Genomic DNA, 24573 nt, shown 5'->3' on the forward strand with positions numbered 1-24573 from the left:
GGGGAGAGGAACACGGGTCTACCTTCCCTCCTTAGCAGGTGGCCCATCAATGGGCACAGGATTTCGGGGAAACCAGCAGTCACTTCTCATCCAGGGTGAGTTTGCGTCCCAAGATGGGGACAGGCTGCATCCCTCAGCAGCACTGTGCCCACTTGAGTGTGAGGCCACTGCCAATCCTGGTAGCAGACAGAAGGGGCTCATCCATCTGTTTGTCATCCAGAGCTGATTAGGGTAAGAGGCAGGTGAGCCCCATCTTGGGGTGCTTATCTCTAAGGAGCACCTAAAACATAACTGGAATCAGAAACATGGCGCCAGTTAAGCCAGGTTGCCACACATACATGCCTCCTTCCCAGTTCTGCTTCTGCTTAATTGGGCCCTTAAAGTACATGAAATATCAGCCGGGGGCAGTGGCTCATGCCTGTAATCCCCGCACTTTGGGAGGCTGAGAAAGGAACATCACTTGAGGTCAGGAGTTTGAGACCAGACTGGCCAACATGGCAAAACCCCATCTCTACTAAAAACACAAGAATTAGCTGGGCATGGTGGCTGGCGCCTGTAGTCCCTGTACTCGGGAGGCTAAGGCAGGAGAATCACTTGAACCCAGGAGGTGGAGGTTGCAGTGAGCCGAGATCGCACCACTGCACTCCAGCCTGGGGGACAGAGTGAGACTTTTGTCTCAAAAAAACAAAACAAAACAAAAAAATGGTGCCTCACGCCTTTAATCCTAGCACTTTGGGAGACTGGGGTGGGTGGATCACCTGAGGGCAGGAGTTCAAGACCAGCCTGGCCAACATGGCAAAACCCCATCTCTAATAAAAAAAAATAGCCAAGCATGATCGCAGGCGCCTGTAATCCCAGCTACTTGGGAGGCTGAGGGAGGAGAATTGCTTGAACCCAGGAGGCAGAGGTTGCAGTGAGCCAAGACTGCGCCACTGCACTCCAGCCTGGGCCACAAAGAGGGAAGTCTCAAAAAAAAAAAAAAAAGAATGCATGGCATAACCTCATCAGGAAGGACTGATTTTATCTCAACTATATCTAACATACTTTAACATACTTCCAGTAAGTTGTCCAGTTTGGACTTTCTTCTTTTTTTGAGACGGAGTCTCGCTTTGTCACCAAGCCTGGAGTGCAGTGGCACAGTCTCAGCTCACTGCAAGCTCCTCCTCCTGGGTTCAGGTCATTCTCCTGCCTCAGCCTCCCAAGTAGCAGGGACTATAGGCACCCGCCACAACGCCCAGCTAATTTTTTGTATTTTTAGTAGAGACGGGGTTTCACCGTGTTAGTCAGGATGGTCTCGATCTCCTGATCTCATGATCTGCCCCTCTGAGCCTCCCAAAGTGTTGGGATTACAGGCATGAGCCACTGCACCCGGCCCAGTTTGGACATTTTTTAAAGAACTACAAAACAGGCCAGACTCGGGGGCTCACGCCTGGAATCCTAGCACTCTGGGAGGCCAAGGTAGTTGGATCACCTGAGGACTGAAGTTTGAGACGAGCCTGGCCAACATGGTGAAACCTCGTCTCCACTAAAAATACGAAAATTAAAGGGTGCGCCACCCATGGACCAAGCATATCCCCACCTTAAACTCTGGATTCAGACTAGTTTCAATCCTGTCTTCAGTACAGGGGGCTCATAGGGAAGTTTATTTTGTCTGAGTCTCAGTTTTCTCATCTATAAAATGCAGACAGAAATAGAATTCCTCTCGGGGCTATGAGAACTAGATGACATGCTGTAGGCAGGCAGGTGCTCAGTGATTGTTCAGCACTACCAACAGTACCATCTTCACTATAATGAGAGGAAGGTATTGTTCTGATGGGGACACTCATTTTTATAGACCCTCTGGGGAAGTCAACTCTTGCACGGCTGACGTTAGAATTTCTGTTCTTCAGAATGGCTGCTCCTGCTACAAGTCTGCACTTGACCCAAGGATCTGGAACCTAGTGGGCATCTTCATTCCAAAGCCACATGTAAGTCTCACACACACACTGTACTTACTGCAAATCAGATTCTGTATGCAGGCATATTCCTTCAATTCAAATTCTTGCTGAAATCCCTCCTAAACTTACTTACCTTTAGCTTCCGTTTGCTCCTGTGTCACCAAGCTATGGCTCAAATGCACAGAGCTCTGACTGCAGGGTGGGCGACAGGGCTTATGCAAATGCCCTAAAGCCCGGTCTCCTGTCATGAGGTCTCCTGATGAAGGGCACCAAGCACTTCCGAACCGATGCTGCTTTGTGGTGTTTCAGTCTGGGGACTAGATTCTCTCATTAGAATTTCCACACTCATTTAGGGGCATCTTTATTTGTAATAAAATGGGGATGGAGCATTGCCTCCCAAGCTCAGTGACTGTGCCTTTAGCAAACATTCCCCGACAGCAGTGGCAATCAGTGACTGAAACACAAATTCACAGACCGCACCCAAATGACAAAAGTTACGTTTAATTTACAATGTAATAAAGGTTACAGGTAAAAAGCTACACATAAAGCATGAAAAGGCCTATTACACAAATGTACAAATCTCTGTACAAAGCTTGTATCAATGTTTCCTAACTTTGTCTCCTATGTTTGTTAGCCAGGTCTAGTCTCAGAGCTCTCAATAACAAGAGCTCTCAATTGGGGGGGAAAGAGCCTCCAAACTGACATCTAAAAATTCCTCGTAGAGACACCAGTGACTTGCAAAAAAATCTTTTCCTTTTTATTTTGAATTACCCCAACCGGTTATATCCTTTGAAAATTGCCTTCATAATACACTTAAAAGTAATGCCTTAGAGTAGAGGACAGTACTCTGGAATTAAATAAGAAACTTCAGCAAGTGGAGTGCTCAGGTTTGACAAGAAAAACAGGTAGAGTTCAAACAATACTATAAGTTGAAACTATAAACCTGTGTCTATGGCACCAGTCAGACGAAGGAAAATTGCAATGTTTTCACTCCAAAAGAGGAAGGACAAAAGAGAAAAGCCTAACTATTGGACCTCAAAACCACTGACCCAAGGAAACATTTTTTAGTTTAAACCTCAACTTAACTGCAGACTTCTAAGTCTTCTTTTTGATCAATTTGAGACCCATGGCAACCCTTCTGCTACCTGGGACTTGCAAAGGTAGTGAATATAAATTAGGCTGCTGGACCCCCAAGGCTGGTGATGCTACTGTAACCTCGACAGCTCTGGATTCAACCTGAGGGCCTGGGATATGTGACTTTACATAAAAATGATCCTGGAAAGTGGGAGAAAGGAGGTAGTGGAAGGCCTAGGAAAGAGCCAGGGCAGTCTATTGAAAAGGATATAAGAAGCCTTTCTTACACTGCAAGTGTTGTGAAGACAGGTCTTTATGGGCTATTTCAACCCCACCCCCAATTTTCATATTACATGGTTAGGATGCCAGGAGACATTCTGAAAGACGATACTGCACACATGGAAAGTTTTTCTCCCTAGTTCATTAGCTCCCCATCACCCTTCCACCCCATTCCCACCCAATCCCACCCTTCTCCATGACCAAAAATATCAAATCAGTAAGGAAGGTGTGGGCTTCTTGCCTGGCCAAGCCTCTTTTGCATACTTCTTCTTCTTGGGTTCATTTACAGCTTCAGGGTTATAGACTGCAGGGTTTGGTGCAGGGTTCATGTTCACTGCTGACGGCACAACAGGAGTCAAGTCCACATCAGGGGCAAGGTTTGGGTATGGCATGGGCAAGCCACCGATAAGTGCTGTCCCGTGGATGCCATGCGGCTGGGAGCCTGCTTCACTGTGTGTGGGGGGCAGGCCCCCGTAGAGTCCTCCGCTGAAGGCAAAGTTCTGCATGCGCCTGCTCCCTGATTCCTCCAGGCCCAGGGAGCCTGGGCCCTCCACACGCTTCTTCTACAGTTCACGATGAGGAGAGGGGAGAGATTGGAGAGAGAAGACAAGCGGTGAGGCCCATGAGTGGTCAGCTTTTTCCATTCCAGTCTTAGAAAAATGGCTTTGGGAAAGGTTCCTAACTTCTAGCCTGTTCTCCTTTACGGACAACCTATTTCATGGTGTTAAAATCTTACGGTTTGAAGAGACCTTCCCAGTCATCTATGATGGTTCCCAACACTGCTCCATAACAAAGTTTTCACCATCCTGTATCAGCCAAGAAGGATGGTGCTGTGAGTTTTACATAAAGTAAAACCTATCAATTTTAATGACTATTCTTTACCCTAAAGTCACATAGCTCACTTTCTTATTTTCATATTAAAATGACCTTTTAGGAGGAACACATGACATCAGGAGTTCGAGACCAGGCTGGCCAACATGGAAAACCCCATCCCTCCTAAAAATACAAAAATTAGCCAGGCGTGGTGGCAGGTTCCTGTAATCACAGCTACTCGGGAGGCTGAGGCACGAGAATCACTTGAGGCAGAGGTTGCAGTGAGCTGAGATGGTGCCACTGCACTCCAGCCTGGGTGACAGAGTGAGACTGTCTCAAAAATAAAAAACATTTTAAAAAAATCCCTTTTAGGAAATGGAAACGATAAAAGATGGCAATAGATATTTTTCCTTTTTTTGAGGGGGAAAAATTTGGTATCCTCATGTTTGATGTCCAATTTTTTTTTTTCGAGACGGAGTTTCACTCTTGTTGCCCAGGCTGGAGTGTAATGGTGCCATCTCAGCTCACAGCAACCTCCACCTCCCGGGTTCAAGCCGTTCTCCTGCCTCAGCCTCTGGAGTAGCTGGGATTACAGGCATGCGCCACCACGCCTGGCTAATTTTGTATTTTTAGTAGAGACGGGGTTTCTCCATGTTGGTCAGGCTGGTCTCACACTCCCTACCTCAGGTGATCCACCCGCCTCAGCCTCCCAAAATGCTGGGATGACAGGCATGAGCCACCGCGCCTGGCCTGGTGTCCAATTTTTAAACATTAATCTGAGAGCAAAACCAATCTACAGTGAAGAAAATATTTACTGGCTGCCTGGGCCTAGGAGTGGGCTGCTGCAAACGGCCACGAGGCAACTTTTTGGAGTGAGGAAAATCTCTATGTTGATTATGGTGGCGGTTACACATATATTTTCCAAAACTATACACTTAAATGTGTAAACATTATTATATGTAAATTATACCGCAATAAAATTGACATAAAACTATATACCTGATGATTTTATACTTTAATGACAAGAAAATATTCCAAAGGAATAAAAACAATAACAAAAAGAGCTCAAGGGGCATTATGGAGTCCCACAGAAAAACATCATCTACTTTTCCACACTAGACTAAAGCTCGTGAAACATCCTCCTCACGCCTATACTCCTTCTGGATTAAACAAAGTCTAAGCAGGAACTCTGACAGATCTTATTTAGTCTAATATATTCTACAGATTTTTTTTTGTTTTATAAAAAGTAAAACAATTTCTTTCTTTCTTTTTTTTTTTGAGACGGAGTCTCGCTCTGTCGCCCAGGCTAGAGTGCAGTGGCCGGATCTCAGCTCACTGCAAGCTCTGCCTCCCAGGTTTACACCATTCTCCTGCCTCAGCCTCCCGAGTAGCTGGGACTACAGGCGCCCGCCACCTCGTCCAGCTAGTTTTTTGTATTTTTTAGTAGAGACGGGGTTTCACCGTGTTAGCCAGGATGGTCTCGATCCCCCGACCTCGTGATCTGCCCGTCTCGGCCTCCCAAAGTGCTGGGATTACAGGCTTGAGCCACCGCGCCCGGCCAAACAATTTCTATCTCATCTCTAACCAGCATCTTCTAATCACCTTCTTAATATTAACAGGGATCTCACTACTCTAAGGGGAAGTGTGTTGCCGTTTGGACAGTTCTGGCTATCTAGTAGTTCTTCCACATGTTGAACGATCAGAGCATCTCCATAACTTCTACCTCTTGGTTCTTCAACATACTTGATCTTTAAACTTAATCCACATCTGGGCTGACAGCCCTATCTGTGCCATTGCCATAAAATAAAGGCAGGACAAATCGTGTTTTACTGCAATAATGCATCTCCTCTACCTAACAGCTTATTTTGAGGCCAGAGAGAAAGGACAAAAGAAGGTGGGCTTCCCTCTGCGCCCCTCTGGAAAATTAATTTACAGATTCACACTGCACATGATTTACATGAAACATCAAGCTGGCTAGTTACCTGCTGCCTTTCTGTGGTACTCCAGGATTCCCTAAACATAGATTTCATTTCCACAGAATGAGAAATGGGAGAGGAGCATGGTATGTATTTTAAAATTAAGCACTCACTCAATAGCACATAAAGAGCAGGTTATTTTTTTTTTTTGAGACGGAGTCTCCCTCGGTTGCCAGGGTGGAGTGCAGTGGCGCGATCTCAGTTCACTGCAACTTCTGCCTCCCAGGTTCCAGCGATTCTCCCGCCTCAACCTCTCAAGTAGCTGAGACTACAGGAATGTGCCACCACACCCAGCTAATTTTTGTATTTTTAGTAGAGACAGGGTTTCACCATGTTGGCCAGGATGGTCTCGATCTCTTTGTTTGTTTTTTTTTTTTTTTGAGACGGAGTCTGGCTCTGTCTCCCAGGCTGGAGTGCAGTGGCCGGATCTCAGCTCACTGCAAGCTCCGCCTCCCGGGTTTACGCCATTCTCCTGCCTCAGCCTCCGGAGTAGCTGGGACTACAGGCGCCCGCCACCTCGCCCGGCTAGTTTTTTTGTATTTTAGTAGAGACAGGGTTTCACCGTGTTAGCCAGGATGGTCTCGATCTCCTGACCTCGTGATCCACCCGTCTCGGCCTCCCAAAGTGCTGGGATTACAGGCTTGAGCCACTGCGCCCGGCCTCGATCTCTTTTTTTTTTTGAGACGGAGTCTTGATCTGTTGCCCAGGATGGAGTGCAATGGTGTGATCTCGGCTCACTGCAACCTCTACCTCTCAGGTTCAAGCAATTCTCCTGCATTAGCTTTCCAAGTAGCTGGGATTACAGAGGCCCACCACCACGCCCGGCCAATTTTTGTATTTTTAGTAGAGACAGGGTTTCACCATGTTGGCCAGGCTGGTCTTCACCTCCTGAACTCAGGTGATCCGCCTGCCTTGGCCTCCCAAAGTGCTGGGATTACAAGTGTGAGCCACTGTGCCCAGCCTCTATCTCTTGACTTCTTGATCTGCCCGCCTCGGCCTCCCAAAGTGCTCGCATTACAGACATGAGCCAACGTGCCTGGCCTAAAGAGCAAGTTTTTAAACACAGACTGTATGGCATTTCATGTGCTTCCTACCTTGACTGGGACCACTGCAGTTTGCACCATGTTCCTGAATCGACCAACTGAGGGATCCACATCCTCTGCAAAAAGAGAAGAGGGCAGGGTTGGGTTGCTACTTTACTGGGAGGAATAAGGGCACAGGGGTCACTGCAAACAAACCATCACAACAACTCATGTTAAAATTGTAAAACACAGAGAGTGCTTCCTGGGTGCTGGGCATTGTGCTAAATCCTCACAAAGACCCTGTGACGTAGGTACTACCACAATCAACATTCAGTAGATGAGAAAGCAAACTGAGGCTTAGAGGAGCAAAGTGACTCGCCCAGTTGCTCTGGTGGAGAGGACAGGAGCCAGGACTTGAGTCCAAGTACTTCGAATCAGGCCTGTGATCTACACCACTGTGCTGTGCTGCCTTTCCCCAAGTTCTTTCCCCTTCTTTATACTTCCCTCTTTTGAGGGGAAAGAAAAAAAGAGTAGACATTATCAGTTCCATATCAGTGACAAAACAATGACATGTCAAGAGGTTACATACCAAATGCCTTGCTAATGCCTGCTTATTAGCAAAAAAAAAAAGGGATTTTGGATTCAAAGCCAGGGCTTCAAACTGAACCTGGCCTTTTTTTTTTTTTTTTTTTTTTTTTTTTGAGGACGGAGTCTTGCTCTGCCACCCGAGGCTGGAGTGCGTTGGCGGATCTCAGCTCCCTGCAAGCTCCGCCTCCGAGGTTTTTATGCCATTCTCCTGCTCAGCACAAGTGCTGACTACAGGCGCACCTCGATCGCCGGCTATTTTTGGTATTTTTTTAAGTTAGAGACAGGTTTCACCGTATATGCCAGGGATTGGTCGTCGTCTTTCCTGAACCTCGTGATCCGCCCGTCTCGGCCTCCCAAAGTGCTGGGATTACAGGCTTGAGCCACCGCGCCCGGCCCCTAACCTGGCCTTTTGACTTGAATGGCCTGAACTGTATATAAGCAAGACTTGCACTAAAGGCTCTGATACCCCCGTCTACACAGGAAATAAAGAGCAAGATACTGTCCCATCCTTGATGAACTCACAGTTACAGAGCCAGACAGGCTACAACACACAAAGGTGCTTCAAGAGAAGTACACAACAGTGTTTCTGGAGCAGAGGGGATGACTAGGCTGGATCGCCAAGGATGGTGGAGTTTTCTCACTGAAGGGTGAATGTGTGGAAACAGGCAGAGGCACTAACTTATGTACCACTACTAGAGAAAACTACTCCAAGCCCCAGTTAACTTAATATAGTGATAGAGAAGGAATGGCTTCCCTAATAGATATTGTAATCTTATTTTCAATGAGGTCGCTTGTTATTGAAAGAAACACTCCCAGCCGGGCACGGTGGCTCATGCCTGTAATCCCAGCACTTTGAGAGGCTGAGGCAGGCGGATCATGAGGTCAGGATCATGAGGTCAGGAGATTGAAACCATCCTGGCTAACATGGTGAAACTCCGTCTCTACTAAAAAATACTAAAAATTAGCCGGGCATGGTGGCGGGCACCTGTAGTCTCAGCTACTTGGGAGGTTGATGCAGGAGAATGGCATGAACCCAGGAGGTGGAGCTTGCAGTGAGCCGAGATTGTGCCACTGCACTCCAGCCTGGGCGACAGAGCGAGACTCCATCTCAAAAAAAAAAAACAAAAAAAGAAAGAAAGAAAGAAACACTCCCATAAATCCCCTTGGAAGACAAAAGAATCGTTATTTGAGTAATTATAATTAGCCCCTGGTTTATTTGCTTTAAGTCTGGATTTTCACGTATTAGGATCCATGACTTTAAAGAGGACACTCTGGTAGTATGTTCACTATCAATATCTGCTCAATGAAAAAATGGCTTCTACATAGAAGAGAAAGGAAAAAAATATCCAAGCTCATAAAGAAAGAGACAATGTCCGCAGTGGCTCACACTTGTAATCCCAGCACTTTGGGAGGCTGAGGCGGGCGGATCACAAAGTCAGCAGATCAAGACCATTCTGGCTAACACGGTGAAACCCCCGTCTCTACTGAAAATACAAAAAATTAGCTGGGCATGGTGGCGGGTGCCTGTAGTCCCAGCTACACGGGAGGCTGAGGCAGGAGAATGGCATGAACCCAGGAGGCGGAGCTTGCAGTAAGCTGAGATCGCGCCACTGCACTCCAGCCTGGGCGACAAAGCAAGACTCCGTCTCAAAAAAAAAAAAAAAAAAAAGAGAAAGAGACAACGTCTCTAAAAAGGTATCCCAATCTTCTCTCATGGCCCCTCTGGTTTCAGAGCCTGTGCTCTTAACCACTATGCTATATTGACTGAACACACTTCCCTAAGAAAGCTTGAGGGCACTAATTTTCAATGAGAAAAACAGAGCAGATCAGATCCTCACTCCTGAAAGAGACTTAAGAAATTTGTCTAGTCCAGTGGTTCCCAAATTGCTGGCTGTTGTACAAACAGGAGCTCATTAAAAAGTATAAATTTTGGGTTGGGCATGGTGGCTCACACCTGTAATCCTAGCACTTTGGGAGGTCGAGGGCGGATCACTTGAGGTCAGGAGTTCAAAACCAGCCTGGCCAACATGGTGAAACCCTGTCTCTACTAAAAATACAAAAAAATTAGCCAGGCGTGGTGGCATGCGCCTATAATCCCAGCTACTTGGGAGGCTGAGGCAGAAGAATCGCTTGAACCCAGGAGGCGGAGGGTGCAGTGAGCCGAGGTTGCGCCACTGCACTCCAGCCTAGGTGACAGAATGAGACTCTATCTCGAAAAATACATACATAAAAATAAAAAATAAAAAATAAAATTTCAACCAGGCACGGGGGCTCATGCCTATAATCCCAGTACTTTGGGAGACTGAAGCAGGAGGATCACTTAAGCTCAGGAGTTCAAGACCAGCCAGGGCAACATGATGAAACCTCATTTCTACAAAACATATCACAATTAGCTGAGCGTGGTGGCATGCACCTGTTGTCCCAGATACTCAGGAGGTTGAGGTGGGAGGATCACCTGTGCCTGGGTGGTCAAGGCTGTAGTGAGCCGTGACTGTGCCACTGCACTCTAGCCTGGGCGACAAAATGAGATCTTGTCTCTTACACACACACCAAAGTAAAACTAAAAAATACATACATTTCTAGGTCCAACCCTGGAAACTCTTTTTTGAAGACAGCCTCACTCTGTCACCCAGGTGGGAGTGCAGTGGCACGATCTTGGCTCATTGCAACCTCTGCCTCCCAGGTTCAAGCGATTCTCCCACCTCAGCTTCCTGAGTAGCTTAGACTACAGGTGTGTGCTATCACGCCTGGCTGATTTTTGAATTTTTTTAGAGACAGGGTTCTGCCACGTTGGCCACCCTGGTCTCGAAATCCTGGCCTCAAGCAATTCGCCAACTTCAGCCTCCCAAAGTGCTGGGATTACAGGCGTGAACCACTATGCCTGACCAACCACAGCTTTTCTTTTTTTTTTTTTTTTTTTTTTTGTCACCTAGGCTGGAGTGTAATGGTGCAATCCCGGCTCACTGCAACTTCTGCCTCCTGGGTTCAAGCAATTCTCTTGCCTTAACCTCCCAAGTAGCTGGGACTACAGGCGAGCACCACCAAGCCCAGCTAATTTTTGTATTTTTTTTTTAAGTAGAGATGGGGTTTCACCTTGTTGGCCAGGCTAGTCTTGAACTCCTGACCTTAAGTGATCCACCCTCCTCGGCATCCCAAAGTGCTGGGATTACAGGCATGAGCTACTGCGCCCGAGCCAACCACAGCTTTTTCATCAGAATAAACTAGGAAGATACCTCACCTGGATTGATGATCTCATCATCCTCACTGAATGTCACCCGTGAGTTCTTCCTCTTCCTCTTTGGTCTTTGAATGTCCAGATTTCCCTCCTCAATGGTAAGGGTAGAAATCCGCTTGTTGTGGGCAGTGTTGAACTCTGTCAGGTTCTAAGCCAGGGTTCATACAGGAAAGACAGCAGTCAGTATAAAGGGAATCTGATGGAGAAAATCATACTAAATAAAGGTCAGGAAGGCGTGAGGGGCTAATCTTGACCTCCAAAGGGAGTTGAGACTCTTCTGCATTTAGAGAAGATTCATACTGTCCTGAGACTACTAATACTAACAAGTCTCAAGTCTCATTAGAAAGAATGTGGAACATCCTCACTGACTAGTGGGGCAGTGATATTCAAAAGGAGGTAAAGGGCCTTGAGCTGAGAACAGGTCATCTGTGCAAATACCCTTGAGTTGTGTTTCGTTGTTGTTGTTGAAGAAAGGCTATCATGTCTTCATGCCCACACAAGCTGAGAATTAAAAGGAAATGTGGCTGGGAGGAACACCAAGAATTGTTTTTAAGTAACAAAATTGAGATGAAAAAGGACAATTAGCTGCTTCTTTTCTAGTAGCTTTCTCCTTTAAAATTAAGGACACTGCTAGTGCACTTAATTTTGGCGTTAATATTTTGTCATTCCCCATCCTGTGTCTGGCCCCAGTTCTATAAATAACTATCTCAATAATTAACATGACCTTAGCTCTGTTGCTTGCCTCTTCCCAATCCACTGAAATTATTCCTTGCTGGTACAAACCACCAGTTTGAGATATTCTAAATGTCTTAAGAATGAAGATCCAGGGAGTACCTAACATACTGAACTAAAAGCCATGGAAGCACAGCAGCAGCCTGGATAGAGGCGGCCTGAAGGGGAAATGGGCAACAGTGACTGCCAACAAGGTCCCTGGCTATGAAGCCACTTCTTCAAAACAAAACGACTTCTTAATTGTACAATTTTTCTTTTTTTTTTTTTTTTGGAGATGGAGTATCACTCTTGTTGCCCAGGCTGGAATGCAATGGCGCAATCTTGGCTCACCACAACCTCCACCTCCCGGGTTCAAGCGATTCTCCTCCTCAGCCTCCTGAGTAGCTGGGATTACGGGCATGCGCCACCACACCCAGTTACTTTTTTGTATTTTTAGTAGAGATGGGGTTTCTCCATTGTCGGTCAGGCTGGTCTCGAACTCCTGACCTCAGGTGATCCGCCCACCTCAGCCTCCCAAAGTGCTGGGATTACAGGCGCTCATAAGCCACTGTGCCCGGCCTAAATTGTAGAATTTCTATTGTGCTTTTCTTCCTAAGAGCTAGGAAACTGCCTTGGTGTACAGGAATAGTAAATGCGGGTCGGTGGTTAAGGACATGATTGCATTTGGTCTATCTGAACAGACCAATCACACCAGTGCAGTGACAAGACATGTAAAGGACTATAGCCACACCAAACTACTGGGGTCAGCCTCAAAAAAGGAAAACTTCCAGCACCTTAAAATTAAATCTTATAAAATTCATGGCCCTCAGGACAGTGAGGCCCATAAGAACAAAAGCAGTCTGGTTCTATTCAGAAGATTCCTGAGCTGTTCAGATAGCACCAAAAAAAGCTATATAAATGAATGAAAGTGTCAGTCTCTCCAAGCCAGTGCTGTCTGACAGAACTTTTTGTGAGGATGAAAACATTCTCTCTTTACACTATGCAACACGGCAGCCACCAGTCTTATGTGACTACATAATACTTTAATATTGTTAGTGGCTACCACCTTGGACAGCATTAGCTCTAAGCAGTCAAGGGACAGAGAAATGTAGCTTCTAGTCTTAGCTTGTAACAGCCAGTGAACGTGCACAAAACAGTTCAAGGGGTCTAGTGGCTGTGACCCAGCCTCCTTGTTAGGCCTGGTGATACACAACCAAATCCATACAACGTGGCCCTCTGAGAGGTGTCACAGCTGGCCACATCAGATTGCCAAAGGCCCATTACTGGACTCAAGAGAATCCCCTGCTGCTAAGTCAATGGCATTTCCAGCTACATAGAACAGCTATATACTCCAAAAACCAGGGTCCCCAAAGACAAAACAATGACATAAACAGGGAATTACATCAAGCTCAGTTTCCTCCTCTGGAAGCCCCAGTAAGCCCTTGAGTTCATCATCCTCTCCACCCATCTTCTCATCTTTCACAGCCGATGGCAATGTCTGAGGCTTCTCGCGCAGAGTGTATGCCCTTGTGGATGCGCCAAATGAGACCGTGGAATCGATGGGAATTTGCTGAGGCTTGTGAGGTTCCAACCGAATGTGACCCAAGAAAGTGCCGTGTGCTGGGAACAACCAAATCAGAAACGTAAGGGGGAAAACAAAAACAACCCGAGTTTTAGAAGGGAGAGTATGATCGCCAACTCTCTTATGAGGTCAGCTTCCCCCCAGCACATCAGTTTTGCTTTTTTGTCTGTCTTTAATTTATTTTAAAAATGCCATAGTCAGGATCGTGGTCAGAAAATTCCAGCTTTTTAAAAAACGAAAATGGCACCGGGTCCACCACATCCATCATGTGTTACAGTGAGAAGGAAACTCCTTCACTGAGCCTTGAATCTCCTCAGTGGGTTTCTTATATCCTCAGACCTGTTGTTCCCCCAAATAACAAATACCACTGCCCGTTCCCTGCTGCCACACAGGCTTGGCTCCATTCTAGGTCAAACAAGAATGGCTCCAACCCAGCAGAAGCCATGCCTCCCAAAACAGGAGCTGAGCTTCACTGTAGTTTTCCCTCTCCAGCCCCAAGTCAAAGGAATAGAGAAATTCCTGGCCTGGTGGCAGTTATGCTTAGGTTATCCCCAGGACAAGAAAGAGCTTGGCTGAAACAGGTGCAATATCAATGCCAAAGCAAGCCAAAATCCTACTATAGATTCTGAATATTTTCCCCTGTTGGCATTCTGCATAAAATGGGAGAGAAAAGATAAGTATTTGCGAGACAAAGCTCTCCAAGACCGTTACACAAGCAGATGAGGGTGATGTGCGAGTGTATGTTTGTGTGTGGTAGGAGGAGAGTGGTGGAATCCAACATGATATTCCCAAGAAGCAGGACCCTTTACATTTTACACTGTATTCACACATGGGCAAAATGAACAAATTTCAGAGCCCCATGCAGTTAAATCTCAATTGCATTTCTGTGGATTATCTTATGCGAAGTTTAAACTCTTATTAATTGGTGTATGCTTATGGATACTCCAATTAATTAATACTTATGGATTATTTTTATTTTTTGAGGCAGGACTTGCTCCGTCACCCAGACTGGAGTACAGTCGTGCTACAATGGCTCATTGCAACCTCCACCTCCTGGGCTCAAACAATCCTCCCACTTAAGCCTCCCAAGCAGCTGGGACCATAAGCGCACTCCACAATACAGGGCTAATTTTTTGTATTTTTTGTAGAGACAGGGGTCTCGTTACATAGCTCGTGATGGTCTTGAACTCCTGGGCTTGAGAGATTCACTGACATCAGCCTCCCAAAGTGCTGGGATTACAGGTGTGAGTCACCATGCCTGGCCTTGCTTATGGAATTGAAACTGGCATTATTCATAGTCAAAACAAAACAGAGATGGAATAAAGAACCAGAATAATGAAATTTTCCTCAAGACAAGCTTTCTTAAAATGCCCTATATTGCTGCTCTATTACATTAATGGAGCTAATCATAGCTTCTGCTTAAACGGAATCACAATTTATTATGGTTCTATAAACACTTGAACATGCATGGTCGATAGTTCCTGGGTGCCTTTTTCCTTTTCCTTTTTTTTTTTTTGAGACAGAATCTTGCTGTGTTGCCCAGGCCAGAGTGCAGTGGCGCGATCTCGGCTCATTGAAACCTTCACCCCCTGCGTTCAAGCGATTCTCCTGCCTCAGCCTCCTGAGAAGCCGGAATTACAGGCACCCGCTGCCACCCCCAGCTAATTTTGTATTTTTGGTAGAGGCGAGGTTTCACCATATTGGCCAGGCTCGTCTCAAACTCCTGGCCTTAGGTGATCCGCCCACCTCGGCCTCCCATAGTGCTGGGATTATAGGAGTGAGCCACTGCACCCAGCTCTTTTTTGTTTGTTTGTTTGTTTGTTTTGAGACAGAGTCTCGCTGTGTCACCCAGGCTGGAGTGCAGTGGCGTGATCTCAGCTTACTGCAAGCTCCGCCTCCCGGATTCACGCCATTCTCCTGACTCAGCCTCCCGAGCAGCTGGGACTACAGGTGCCCGCCACCAAGCCCGGCTAATTTTTTTGTATTTTTAGTAGAGACGGGGTTTCACCATGTTAGCCAGGATGGTTTCGATCTCCTGACCTCGTGATCCGCCCACCTCGGCCTCCCAAAGTGCTGGGATTACAGGCGTAAGCCACCGCGCCCGGCCTGTTTGTTTGCTTTTAAGAGATGAGGTCTTGTTCTGTCACCCGGACTGGAGTGCAGTGGTGTGATCACAGCTCACTGCAGTCTTGAACTCCTGGGCTCTAGTGATCCTCCTGCCTCAGCTTCCTGAGTAGCTACAGGTGTGCGCCCCCACACCCAGCTCATATTTGCTTATTGATTCCCCCAGGACAGCTCCCCAAACCCCTGTTCTCTCCACAGTCAGTTATCAATTATCTCAGGAAAACAGAAAAATCACAGAAATAGAGAAGGGTGGATTTAAAACCAAACATTAACTTTTTCCATAAAACATAATTTCCAAACTAAAGAACCCAAAGAGCATTTTCATATCGCCCAAAGATAACATGTGAATTGGGAGGGAGTTACTTACTACTGTTGAGATCTATCAGGAAAACTCTCTTCAGATGCTTGTGGTAGACAAGTGCAGCATGGACCCGAGAGCAAGACTGGTGGTCAATGGTAAAGTCACACAAATCAGGGTTTCTCCCAAATAAGTAATACTTCTTCTCATCAATAATCAGTTTCTAAATAAATATTAAATTAAATATTACTTAAATCTTGTTTCAACAGCATTTACCAAAAACTCTTCCAATCAAATAGAGAATCTTGAGTAGATAAAATTCCTTTCCATTAGATTGATTTGAGTAATAACTCCATCTCCTTGCATCCAAAAAAGAAAAATCCATTCCAAGGAGAAAAAAAATATCTCCCGTTATTCTTCAACATAAAGCACTCAGAATAATTTACTAAAATAACATTTTTTTTGAGAATGGATGGCAATTCATCTCCTCAATATAGTGTTTAATTGTCTAGTGTTGGTATGAAAATAACTTCTCTTTCTCTTTTTTGTTTCTGAGATGGAGTCTCGCTCTGTTGCCCAGGCTGGAGTGCAGTCGCACGATCTCGGCTCACTGCAACCTCTGCTTCCTGGGTTCAAACAATTCTCCTGCCTTAGCCTCCCAAGTAGCTGGAACTATAGGCGTGCACCACCAAGTTCAGCTTTTTTTTTTTTTTTTTTTTTTTTGAGAGAGAGAGTCTCACCCTGTCACCCAGGCTGGAGTACAATTGTGTAATCTCGGCTCACTGCAACCTCCACCTTCTGGGTTCAAGCGATTCTCCTGCCTCAGCCTCCCAAGCAGCTGGGATTACAGGTGCATGACACCATGCTCGGCTAATTTTTTGTACCTTTAGTAGAGATGGGGTTTTACCATGTTGGCCAGGCTGGTCTCAAACTCCTGACCTTATGATCTGCCCATCTCGGCCTCCCAAAGGGCTGGGATTACAGGCGTGAGCCACTGAGCCCGGCCTAATTTTTGTATTTTTAGTAGAGACGGGGTTTCATCATACTGGCCAGGTTGGTCTTGAACTCTTGACCTCATGATCTGCCCACCTCAGCCTCCTAAAGTGCTGGGATTACAGGTGTGAGCCACTGTGGTGGGCCAACTTTTTTTTTTTTTTTGAGACAAAATCTCGCTCTGTCACCCAGTCTGGAGTGCAATGGCGTGATCTTGGCTCACTGCAACCTCTGCCTCCCAGGTTTAAGCGATTCTCCTGTCTCAGCCTCTCGAGTAGCTGGGATTACAGGTGCCCACCACCACGGCCAGCTAATTTTTTGTATTTTTAGTAGAGACGGGGTTTCACTGTGTTAGCCAGGATGGTCTCCTTCTCCTGACCTCGTGATCCACCCTCGTTGGCTTCCCAAAGTGCTGGGATTACAAGCGTGAGCCACCCACTGTGCCCAGCCCAACTTCTCTTAATTCTATTAGACATAAGTGGCCTGCCCCCAAGAGATCAACAACTCTTTTCTTTTCTTTTTTCTGAGACAGAATCTCATTCTGTCACCCAGTCTGGAGTGCAATGGCGTGATCTTGGCTCACTGCAAGCTCCGCCTCCCAGGTTCACACCATTCTCCTGCCTCAGCCTCCCGAGTAGCTGGGACTACAGGCACGTGCCACCACACCCAGCTAATTTTTTGTATTTTTAGTAAAGACAGGGTTTCATTGTGTTAGCCAGAATGGTACTGATCTCCTGATCTCATGATCGGCCCGCCTCAGCCTCCCAAAGTGCTGGGATTACAGGGGTGAGCCACCGTGCCCAGCCTAAGATCAACAACAGAATTGTGCCCGGCCTGAGATTGACAATTGAATTAAGAGTGGCAGGCTTCTGAAAAAAGGTTCTGTTGGATCTTAATTTTAGATCAGTTAGGAAACAAGAAGCACAATGCATGTCTATAAAGTAACAAGATTGCTTTTAGCCTAGTGAAACTGAAAAAAATGTATAAGATTGCTTCTCAGAAAATATTCAAATGTGTATTTGGAAAAGGAATGAAGCGTAAACACCTATTTCTAATCTAATCATGCTGCTATAGCCCCAAAGTATTTTTGTTTGTTTTTGAGACAGTCTTGTTCTGTCATCCAAGCTAGAGTGCACTGGTGCAATCTCAGCTCATTGGAGCCTCCACCTCCCAGGTTGAAGTGGTTCTCCTACCTCAGCCTCCTGAGTAGCTGAGATTAATGGCACCCACCACCACACCCGACTAATTTTTGCATTTTTAGTAGAGATGGGGTTTCACCATGTTGGCCAGGCTGGTCTTGAACTCCTGACCTCAGATGAACTGCCAGCCTCAACCTCCCAAAGTGCTGGGATTACAGGTATTAGCCACTGTGCTACACCTGAGTTGAATTTAGCTTTTATAAAAAACTTGCTGACTGGGTGCGGTGGCTCATGTCTGTAATCCCAGCACTTTGGGAGGCCGAGGCGGGCGGATCATGAGGTCAGGAGATCAAAACCATCCTGGCTAACACAGTGAAACCCTATCTCTACTAAAATACAAAAAAAAAAAAAAAAAAAAAAATTAGGCGTGGTGGCAGGCGCCTGTAGTCCCAGCTACTTGGGAGGCTGAGGCAGAAGAATGGTGTGAGCCCGGGAGGCGGAGCTTGCAGAGAGTCAAGATCTGCACTCCAGCCTGGGCGACAGAGCGAGACCCTGTCTCACAAACAAAAACAAGCAAACAAAAAAATAAAAATAAAAAACTTGCTATACCTGTCCTTATATTTCTTTTAATCCTGGATCCGTAAAGCCTTTGCCACAGATCGGTTATAAACTGAACTGTTATAGATGAAGGACTCTAGATGAATTATTGCTAATGCTTCTTCCACTGCTAGTGGTCTAGTAATCTAGTGTGAGCACTTGAGGAGTAACTGTCATTTGGGTATGCTGTGTTTTTCCTTTAAACATGAGGTCTCACTAAACTCTAGTTCACATTTCACACTATACTCCTAAAATTCCTGAGAAAATATAGCACAAAGCTAAGTAGAGTATAGTCAAGTTAGTACCAGGCTGGGAATCAAGAAGCTTGTATTTCATTCCTGGCTAAGTCCTTTAACTCACAATGGGCTACTATTCTCCCCTTATAAAACCAAAAGATACACCTCATGCAAGCACACTTTCAACACTGATTACAGTAACAACTGCTAGGCGCTTCTATGCCACACACTATGCCATGAGTTTTACGTTATATCATTTCATCCTCACAACCACCCTATGAGGTGGGTAACACTATTCTCTTCCTATTTTTATAAATGACAAAATTGAAGCATAAAGAAATTAACATACTCAAGTTCACACAGTTAGATACTTGTGGGCTGGGTTAGAAATTCAGATTTGTCTGGCTTCAGAGTCTAAGCTGTTTTAACCACTACATTATATATTTTCTTCATTCTGCTTACATCAAAAAATGCACCATATGGCAAGGAATATTTTAAGAAGAGAATAAGTACTGTGGGTCACACTCTTTTCCTTAAACAATCACTTAGCCAGTTTCTTTCAAGCTCAGCCTTAAGGTTCAATTAATTCAGGCTAGCTTGGATATGTGGGTCACCTCTGGGAAACGCTATCTGGCAGTGCCTATCTGCTGCTGGAAGAGCTTGTTCTGGGCCCATACTACTATGGAGAACCAAGATTCAACAACAGCCTGACAGGAGATCAGTCAGTCACCTTCATATCTGCTTTGACCAAGGTTTTTAAGACTTGAGTTAAAAACAAGACATTATTTCAGGATTAAGAGAGAGCCCAGAAATTTCAACAACTTGTTCTCTCTAATAGCTATTCGAGCTGAATCTCATTGCACTTCTCATTCATATTTATATGCACATGGATTATGCTGTCACAAACTTAAATTTGCTAACCACAGTGCTCACAGATTGGGCTGAAGGAATATGAAAGACCACCAGCTCTTGGGCTCTAAAATAACAATGACTAAATTTCTATGAATCTAGGGTGCCAATAGACATACTAGAGATTTAGGGATTTGAGAGGAAAAAAGAGAGGGCCTCCAAATTAAATGTACACATTCAGGATTAAAGGCATCCCAATTACAGAAATGTTAAAATGATTTTTTTTTTCCCCCTGAGATGGAGTCTTGCTTTGTCGCCCAGGCTGCAGTGCAACGGTGCAATCTCCATTCACTGCAACCTCTGTCTCCTGGGTTCAAGTGATTCTCCTGCCTCAGCCTCCCAAGTAGCTAGGATTATAGGTGTGTGCCACTGCACCTGGCTAATTTTTTTTATTTTTAGTAGAGACGGGGTTTTGCCATGCTGGCCAGGCTGGTCTTGAACTCCTGACCTCACGTGATCTGCCCGCCTCGGCCTCCCAAAGTGCTGGGAGGCCAGGCGTGAGCCACCACTGCGCCTGGCCAAGATGAATGTAATTTTAACAGAAAACAGTATGTCTCAGAACCAAGGAAATGTGTCAGATGTTGAACAATGTGCTGCTTCTGTGCAAGTGAGTGAAATAATGCACTGGCTTTCAACAGTCACTAAAGTCATAGCTTCTTGACTAGCTATGGCCAGTACCGCTATCCAGTTGTGCCTCTGAGTTATAACTCAGAGTGTATCTTTACACACTGGGCTTAAAAGACTCATGGCTTTTGTTTTAATGTTGCACTTCTTAAACCCAGCTATCACAACACATCACAAGCCTTTGATACAAGGCTAGGATATAGATAGCTAGGTTAGTATCAAGTGCTGATTAAGTTTAAATCTAAAAATAAGCACATCTCAGGTCTACACCTCTGAAGAATACAGTGATGTCTGAGGATTGTAACTTGACAAGTTTGTGGCAACTCAGCACACTTAACAACACCGAAAGAGAACGTTATCAGCTAATAGAAACCAATGATCAGAGGAGTATCTAGCAAGTTAGAATGTTTTGAAAATATAATACCAATTATTCCACAAAGGAATGTGATGTTATCATTAAGACTAGGCAACCCTGTCTGTTTCTTCCTGTTGCAAACTAAAGATTTGCTAAATTCTAGTAATAAAACAAATCTCTGTATGTCTTCAAGCTTTGTGCTATTTAGCAACAAATATTTTGTAACTGTGGAACAATCTATAGTAAGAAAAAGTTTTACAGATATTTTAGCTAAATTATTTCTTTGAATAATCTTGAAGTTTTAAATCTTTAAGATTGAAGAACCCATGACAAAGGGGCTCTCTGTGACTAGCTGAGTCCATGATGTATTCATAACAGGAGAAATCATTAAAACTCATGCATGCCTTAATACTTTGCAAAATACCTGGTCATGTCTACAACATCCCAAAAGTGATAACAATATATTTACAGAGTAACCTTCAAAAGATCTCAGATAGCTTTTCAATCTAGCAACCATGGAACTGCAACATTTTTATTAAATACCAAAAAACCACAAGGAAAAAACTGCATTCAATAATGGGGCCTTGAACCTAAATTCTAGCTGAGCAAGCAAATATAAAATTGGTCTAATACAGGGAGACTCACAGCTACATGGTCATGGTGGGCTTAATATCCATCTCTTGGTAAATAAATAATACCAGAAGGATTATAAAAAATTTACACAAACTAATAGCTAATAAAAACTCACGTTCTCTTGAACTCCTATGTGGTGTTCTCTCTAGAGGCTTGTATAAAAGCTGGAATTCTGCTAAACTTTTATAGTACTTAATTCAAATATAACTATGTAATTTTTTGGTGTGATTCTGTCTCTTCCACTGGACGACTTGAGGAGAGAAATCATGTTGGTTTTGCTTACTGCTGCAATCTGTAAGCCAAGCACTGTAACTGGCACATAGTAAACACTCAATACATGTTTTCAAAGAATCAATTAATGAATTTCACCACAATTCCATTATCTTTTTGAGTAAGTGCCTTCTTAGTTTACCATACTTCTTATAAGGAGTTGGGCCTGAATCTCTTAAAATTAACTTAAAAGTTAAACTCAACATGTATCGTTCACTTTCTTCAGTTACTGTATACCTTGGACAGTTTACACAACTCCATGTACTCAGGGAGAGGGAATTAACCAAGCTAACAGGGCTTCCAGTTTGACTGGGGCCCACAGGACGCATGACCTATTAAAACCATTCATTTGAGAGAAGTCACAAAAAAGTGAGTGTCTGTGGTAGATACAAGCTTTAAGTGTGTGATGTCACCATGTGCTTTCAACAGAAAAAAAAATCAAGATGAAAGAAAGTAGCATTGCTGGAAAACAAAGCACAGGAGAGTGGGTGGAAAAGTGAGTCACTGGCAAAAATCTTCAGTGTGGTGGGCAAAAAAGGAAGACATGTATTTCCATACCTCAATTAGTTTGTCTCCTTTGACTACATCCAGATGTAAACCGGGAGGGGGCTTACCTGCCCTGAAAAATAAAAATAGAAAAAAGCATTTTCAGGATGAGTTTATAAATGCAATTTACAATCATTGTCCCATTCAACATTGCAGCTCTCCTACCAGCCAGCCTATAATTAGTTCATGCTCAAGCAGAAATGTCATCCACTTCAGTGTTATTACAGCTCCATTCTACGTTTGACACTTACTTCCCTAGTGATTCAACTGCTCTGAAACAGATTTTAGTGGATCTGTATTTAGAGCAGCACCAAGAAACCTACATTTTAACACTGGATCTTCACCTCAGAGAAAGAGCTGCATATAGAGTGCAAGTACGATAGCTGGAGTGGTCTGGTCACCTGGAGTTTGAATCTGAAATTTACCCCTACTCCAATATCATATAAAGATCGAATAAATTAGTTGCTGTTTGGGGCTGATCAAGATTAGTCTCATCACAAAATAAGCAAAGAGTACTGTCCTGAGCTCTGAGACCAAATCAGAGGTGCATAATTAGGGAACCAGGGCAATACAAAATCATGCCCCATGAAACCAGGTACCAAATGAATATGTTACCCTTGAACAGGTCTTTCTACAACAGCATGATGAAGGGAAGTAAGTTTCCTCTATACTCCTACAGCCATATCATTCAAGGGAGACTCACATATGTCAAAGCACCTAACAGTGCCTGGTACCTACCAGACCCTAAGGAAAGGGTAGGTGATCTCAAAACAGTGCTTTCTAACTATGTTTGCTGTATTGGTCCAAGTTTGAAATCAATACAGCGAGGGATCAAAACGGATATAGAATTTGTAGACTGAAGCAACCATTACAAAAGTGCAAAGTGATCCAGAAAATAGCCACACATTTGCTTGCTTTTTGGGTTTGCTAATTTGAAGTTAGAAAAAAGAACCACCTCACTAGAACCTCTAGATTTGCACATGAAAAAAACCTATCCTTGTCTAGCTAACTGAAGATGCAACACAGTCATCTCAATCCTGCCCCAACCCCTCCTCTATGGAAAGGACAGTGCACCGGACAAAAGGCCATTTTGTCCAGGAAAAAGGAGGAATGTTACATCCAAAATATACTTTCTGTATGTGCCTGACTCAGGCCTTGGAGCTGGGAATACAAAGATGCAGTCTTTGCCCTTGAGGATGGCAATATAACGGGAGACAGAGACAAGTAACAAACAATACACTGCGATGAGCTACAGCAGAAAAAAACTCTTAATTCAGAAGCGTTTCCTTGTAAGGTAATTCATATTTATTCAACTTGTACCCTACTCAAAGGCCAAATTATTTCATTATTCCCAAGAACTTTCGAAGGGATAAAAAGGGTTCATGCCAGCCATTACTAATGCCTACTCGTGCCACAGACTGGGAGCTCCCTGAGGGCAGGGAGGGCGCTAACCTACCCTCGTGTTCTCTGTGGCAGACAGAAAAGTGCCGCACGAGAGATGCAGCAACCAAAGAGGGATGCGGGGCTCAGAGGTAGGGTTGGGGCCGGGGTTGGCTCGAGAGCGCTCGGGACGTACAGGAAGGGGCCAGGTACGATGCTCCATGAGAGCACCAGGCACTCAGTCAGGAGTTGGGCGTAAGTTCGGGCAAAGGCCTCAAAGCGCTCCAGCGACTGGCTAATCGCTCAAAGGGGCTGCCTAAGTGAGCGCCTTTGAGCCCCCAACCCCGTGTTTCTTCAGTTCCTGGGCCTGGGCTCCAGGCTCTCGGTTCTTCGACACGTCGCCCGGCCCGGTGCAGCGAACAGTTTTTCCTCAACCATTCCAGGATTTCTGAGCTGTTCGGCTCGCAGCAGAAAAGTAAAAAAAGAGCCGCCCTTCCAGCCCAGGCTAGCTCCGGCCAGGCCACTCTAGCCCTGGCCGCCCCGCCACTCACCAGGTTGGGCAGTCGAACAGCGGGAGGCTGGAGCCGGAGTTCGCGGCTGCCGCCATCTTGCGTCTCCCCCTCCCATTTGGCGGGCCCGAAGCACGCCGGGAAACTGGAAGACCGCACAGGGAAAAGCGGCATCCCAGCAGCCTGTGCGTACGCACGCTCACGCACGCACGCGCGTACGGGGGGCGGTGCTTCTAGTGGGGACAGAGGAGGTTTTGGGATTTTTTTTTTTCCCCACCGTTTGTGCGAGTTGGCCGTCTCTGGAAGTGTCCGGTGTATGGTTTTCCTTGGCCAGGAAGTATCAAAGGAAAAGCGGCTTTGTAGGGAGGGGAGTCAGTCTCTCCCTGCGTCCTCCTGCAAACGCTTCTGGGCTCTAAAATCATGGGACTAAGCCGGGCGCGATGGCTCACGCCTGTAATCCCAGCACTTTCGGAGGCTGAGGCGGGCGGATCACTGGAGGTCAGGGGTTCGAGACCAGCCTTGCCAACATGGTGAAACCCCGTCTTTACTAAAAATACAAAAATTAGTCGGGCGTAGTGGCACATGCCTGTAATCCCAGCCACTTGGGAGACTGAGGCAGGAGAATCGCTTGCACCCGGGAGGCGGAGGTTGCAGTAAGCCGAGATCGCGCCATTGTACTCCAGCCAGGGCAACAGAGCGAGGCTCCGTCTCAAAAAAAAAAAAAAAAAAAAAAAAAAAAAAAA

At 45.4% G+C, this 24573-nt stretch overlaps 1 protein-coding gene across 2 annotated transcripts; it reads right to left on the reverse strand.

Moving 5' to 3' along the window:
* Positions 1-2414: 2414 nt before the first annotated feature.
* PPP1R8 (protein phosphatase 1 regulatory subunit 8) lies at positions 2415-24021 on the reverse strand. Of its 2 annotated transcripts, XM_017856452.1 has the most exons (7): positions 23873-24021; positions 21954-22014; positions 15709-15862; positions 13038-13255; positions 10928-11072; positions 7174-7238; positions 2415-3853 (listed from the first exon to the last, which is right to left on the reverse strand). In XM_017856452.1, the coding sequence occupies exons 1-7, from the start codon at positions 23926-23928 to the stop codon at positions 3500-3502; spliced, it is 1053 nt and encodes a 350-aa protein (XP_017711941.1). In that variant the 5' UTR covers positions 23929-24021; the 3' UTR covers positions 2415-3499. The 2 variants fall into 2 exon arrangements, with proteins under 2 accessions (XP_017711941.1, XP_017711942.1); XM_017856453.1 differs by lacking the exon at positions 13038-13255 and having other exon boundaries at positions 23873-23950.
* Between the last annotated feature and the right edge of the window lie 552 nt (positions 24022-24573).

Source organism: Rhinopithecus bieti, unplaced genomic scaffold (assembly GCF_001698545.2).
Source record: "Rhinopithecus bieti isolate Rb0 unplaced genomic scaffold, ASM169854v2 scaffold_41082, whole genome shotgun sequence".
Lineage (NCBI taxonomy): Eukaryota > Metazoa > Chordata > Mammalia > Primates > Cercopithecidae > Rhinopithecus > Rhinopithecus bieti.

Coding starts and splice junctions, on each gene's coding strand:
- PPP1R8 (XM_017856452.1), bottom strand. CDS start 23,928: ATGGCGGCAGCCGCGAACTCCGGCTCCAGCCTCCCGCTGTTCGACTGC. Junction 22,015..23,872: donor CTGTTCGACTGCCCAACCTG/GTGAGTGGCGGG, acceptor TTTATTTTTCAG/GGCAGGTAAGCCCCCTCCCG. Junction 3,854..7,173: donor CTGCAGTGGTCCCAGTCAAG/GTAGGAAGCACA, acceptor CGTGAACTGTAG/AAGAAGCGTGTGGAGGGCCC.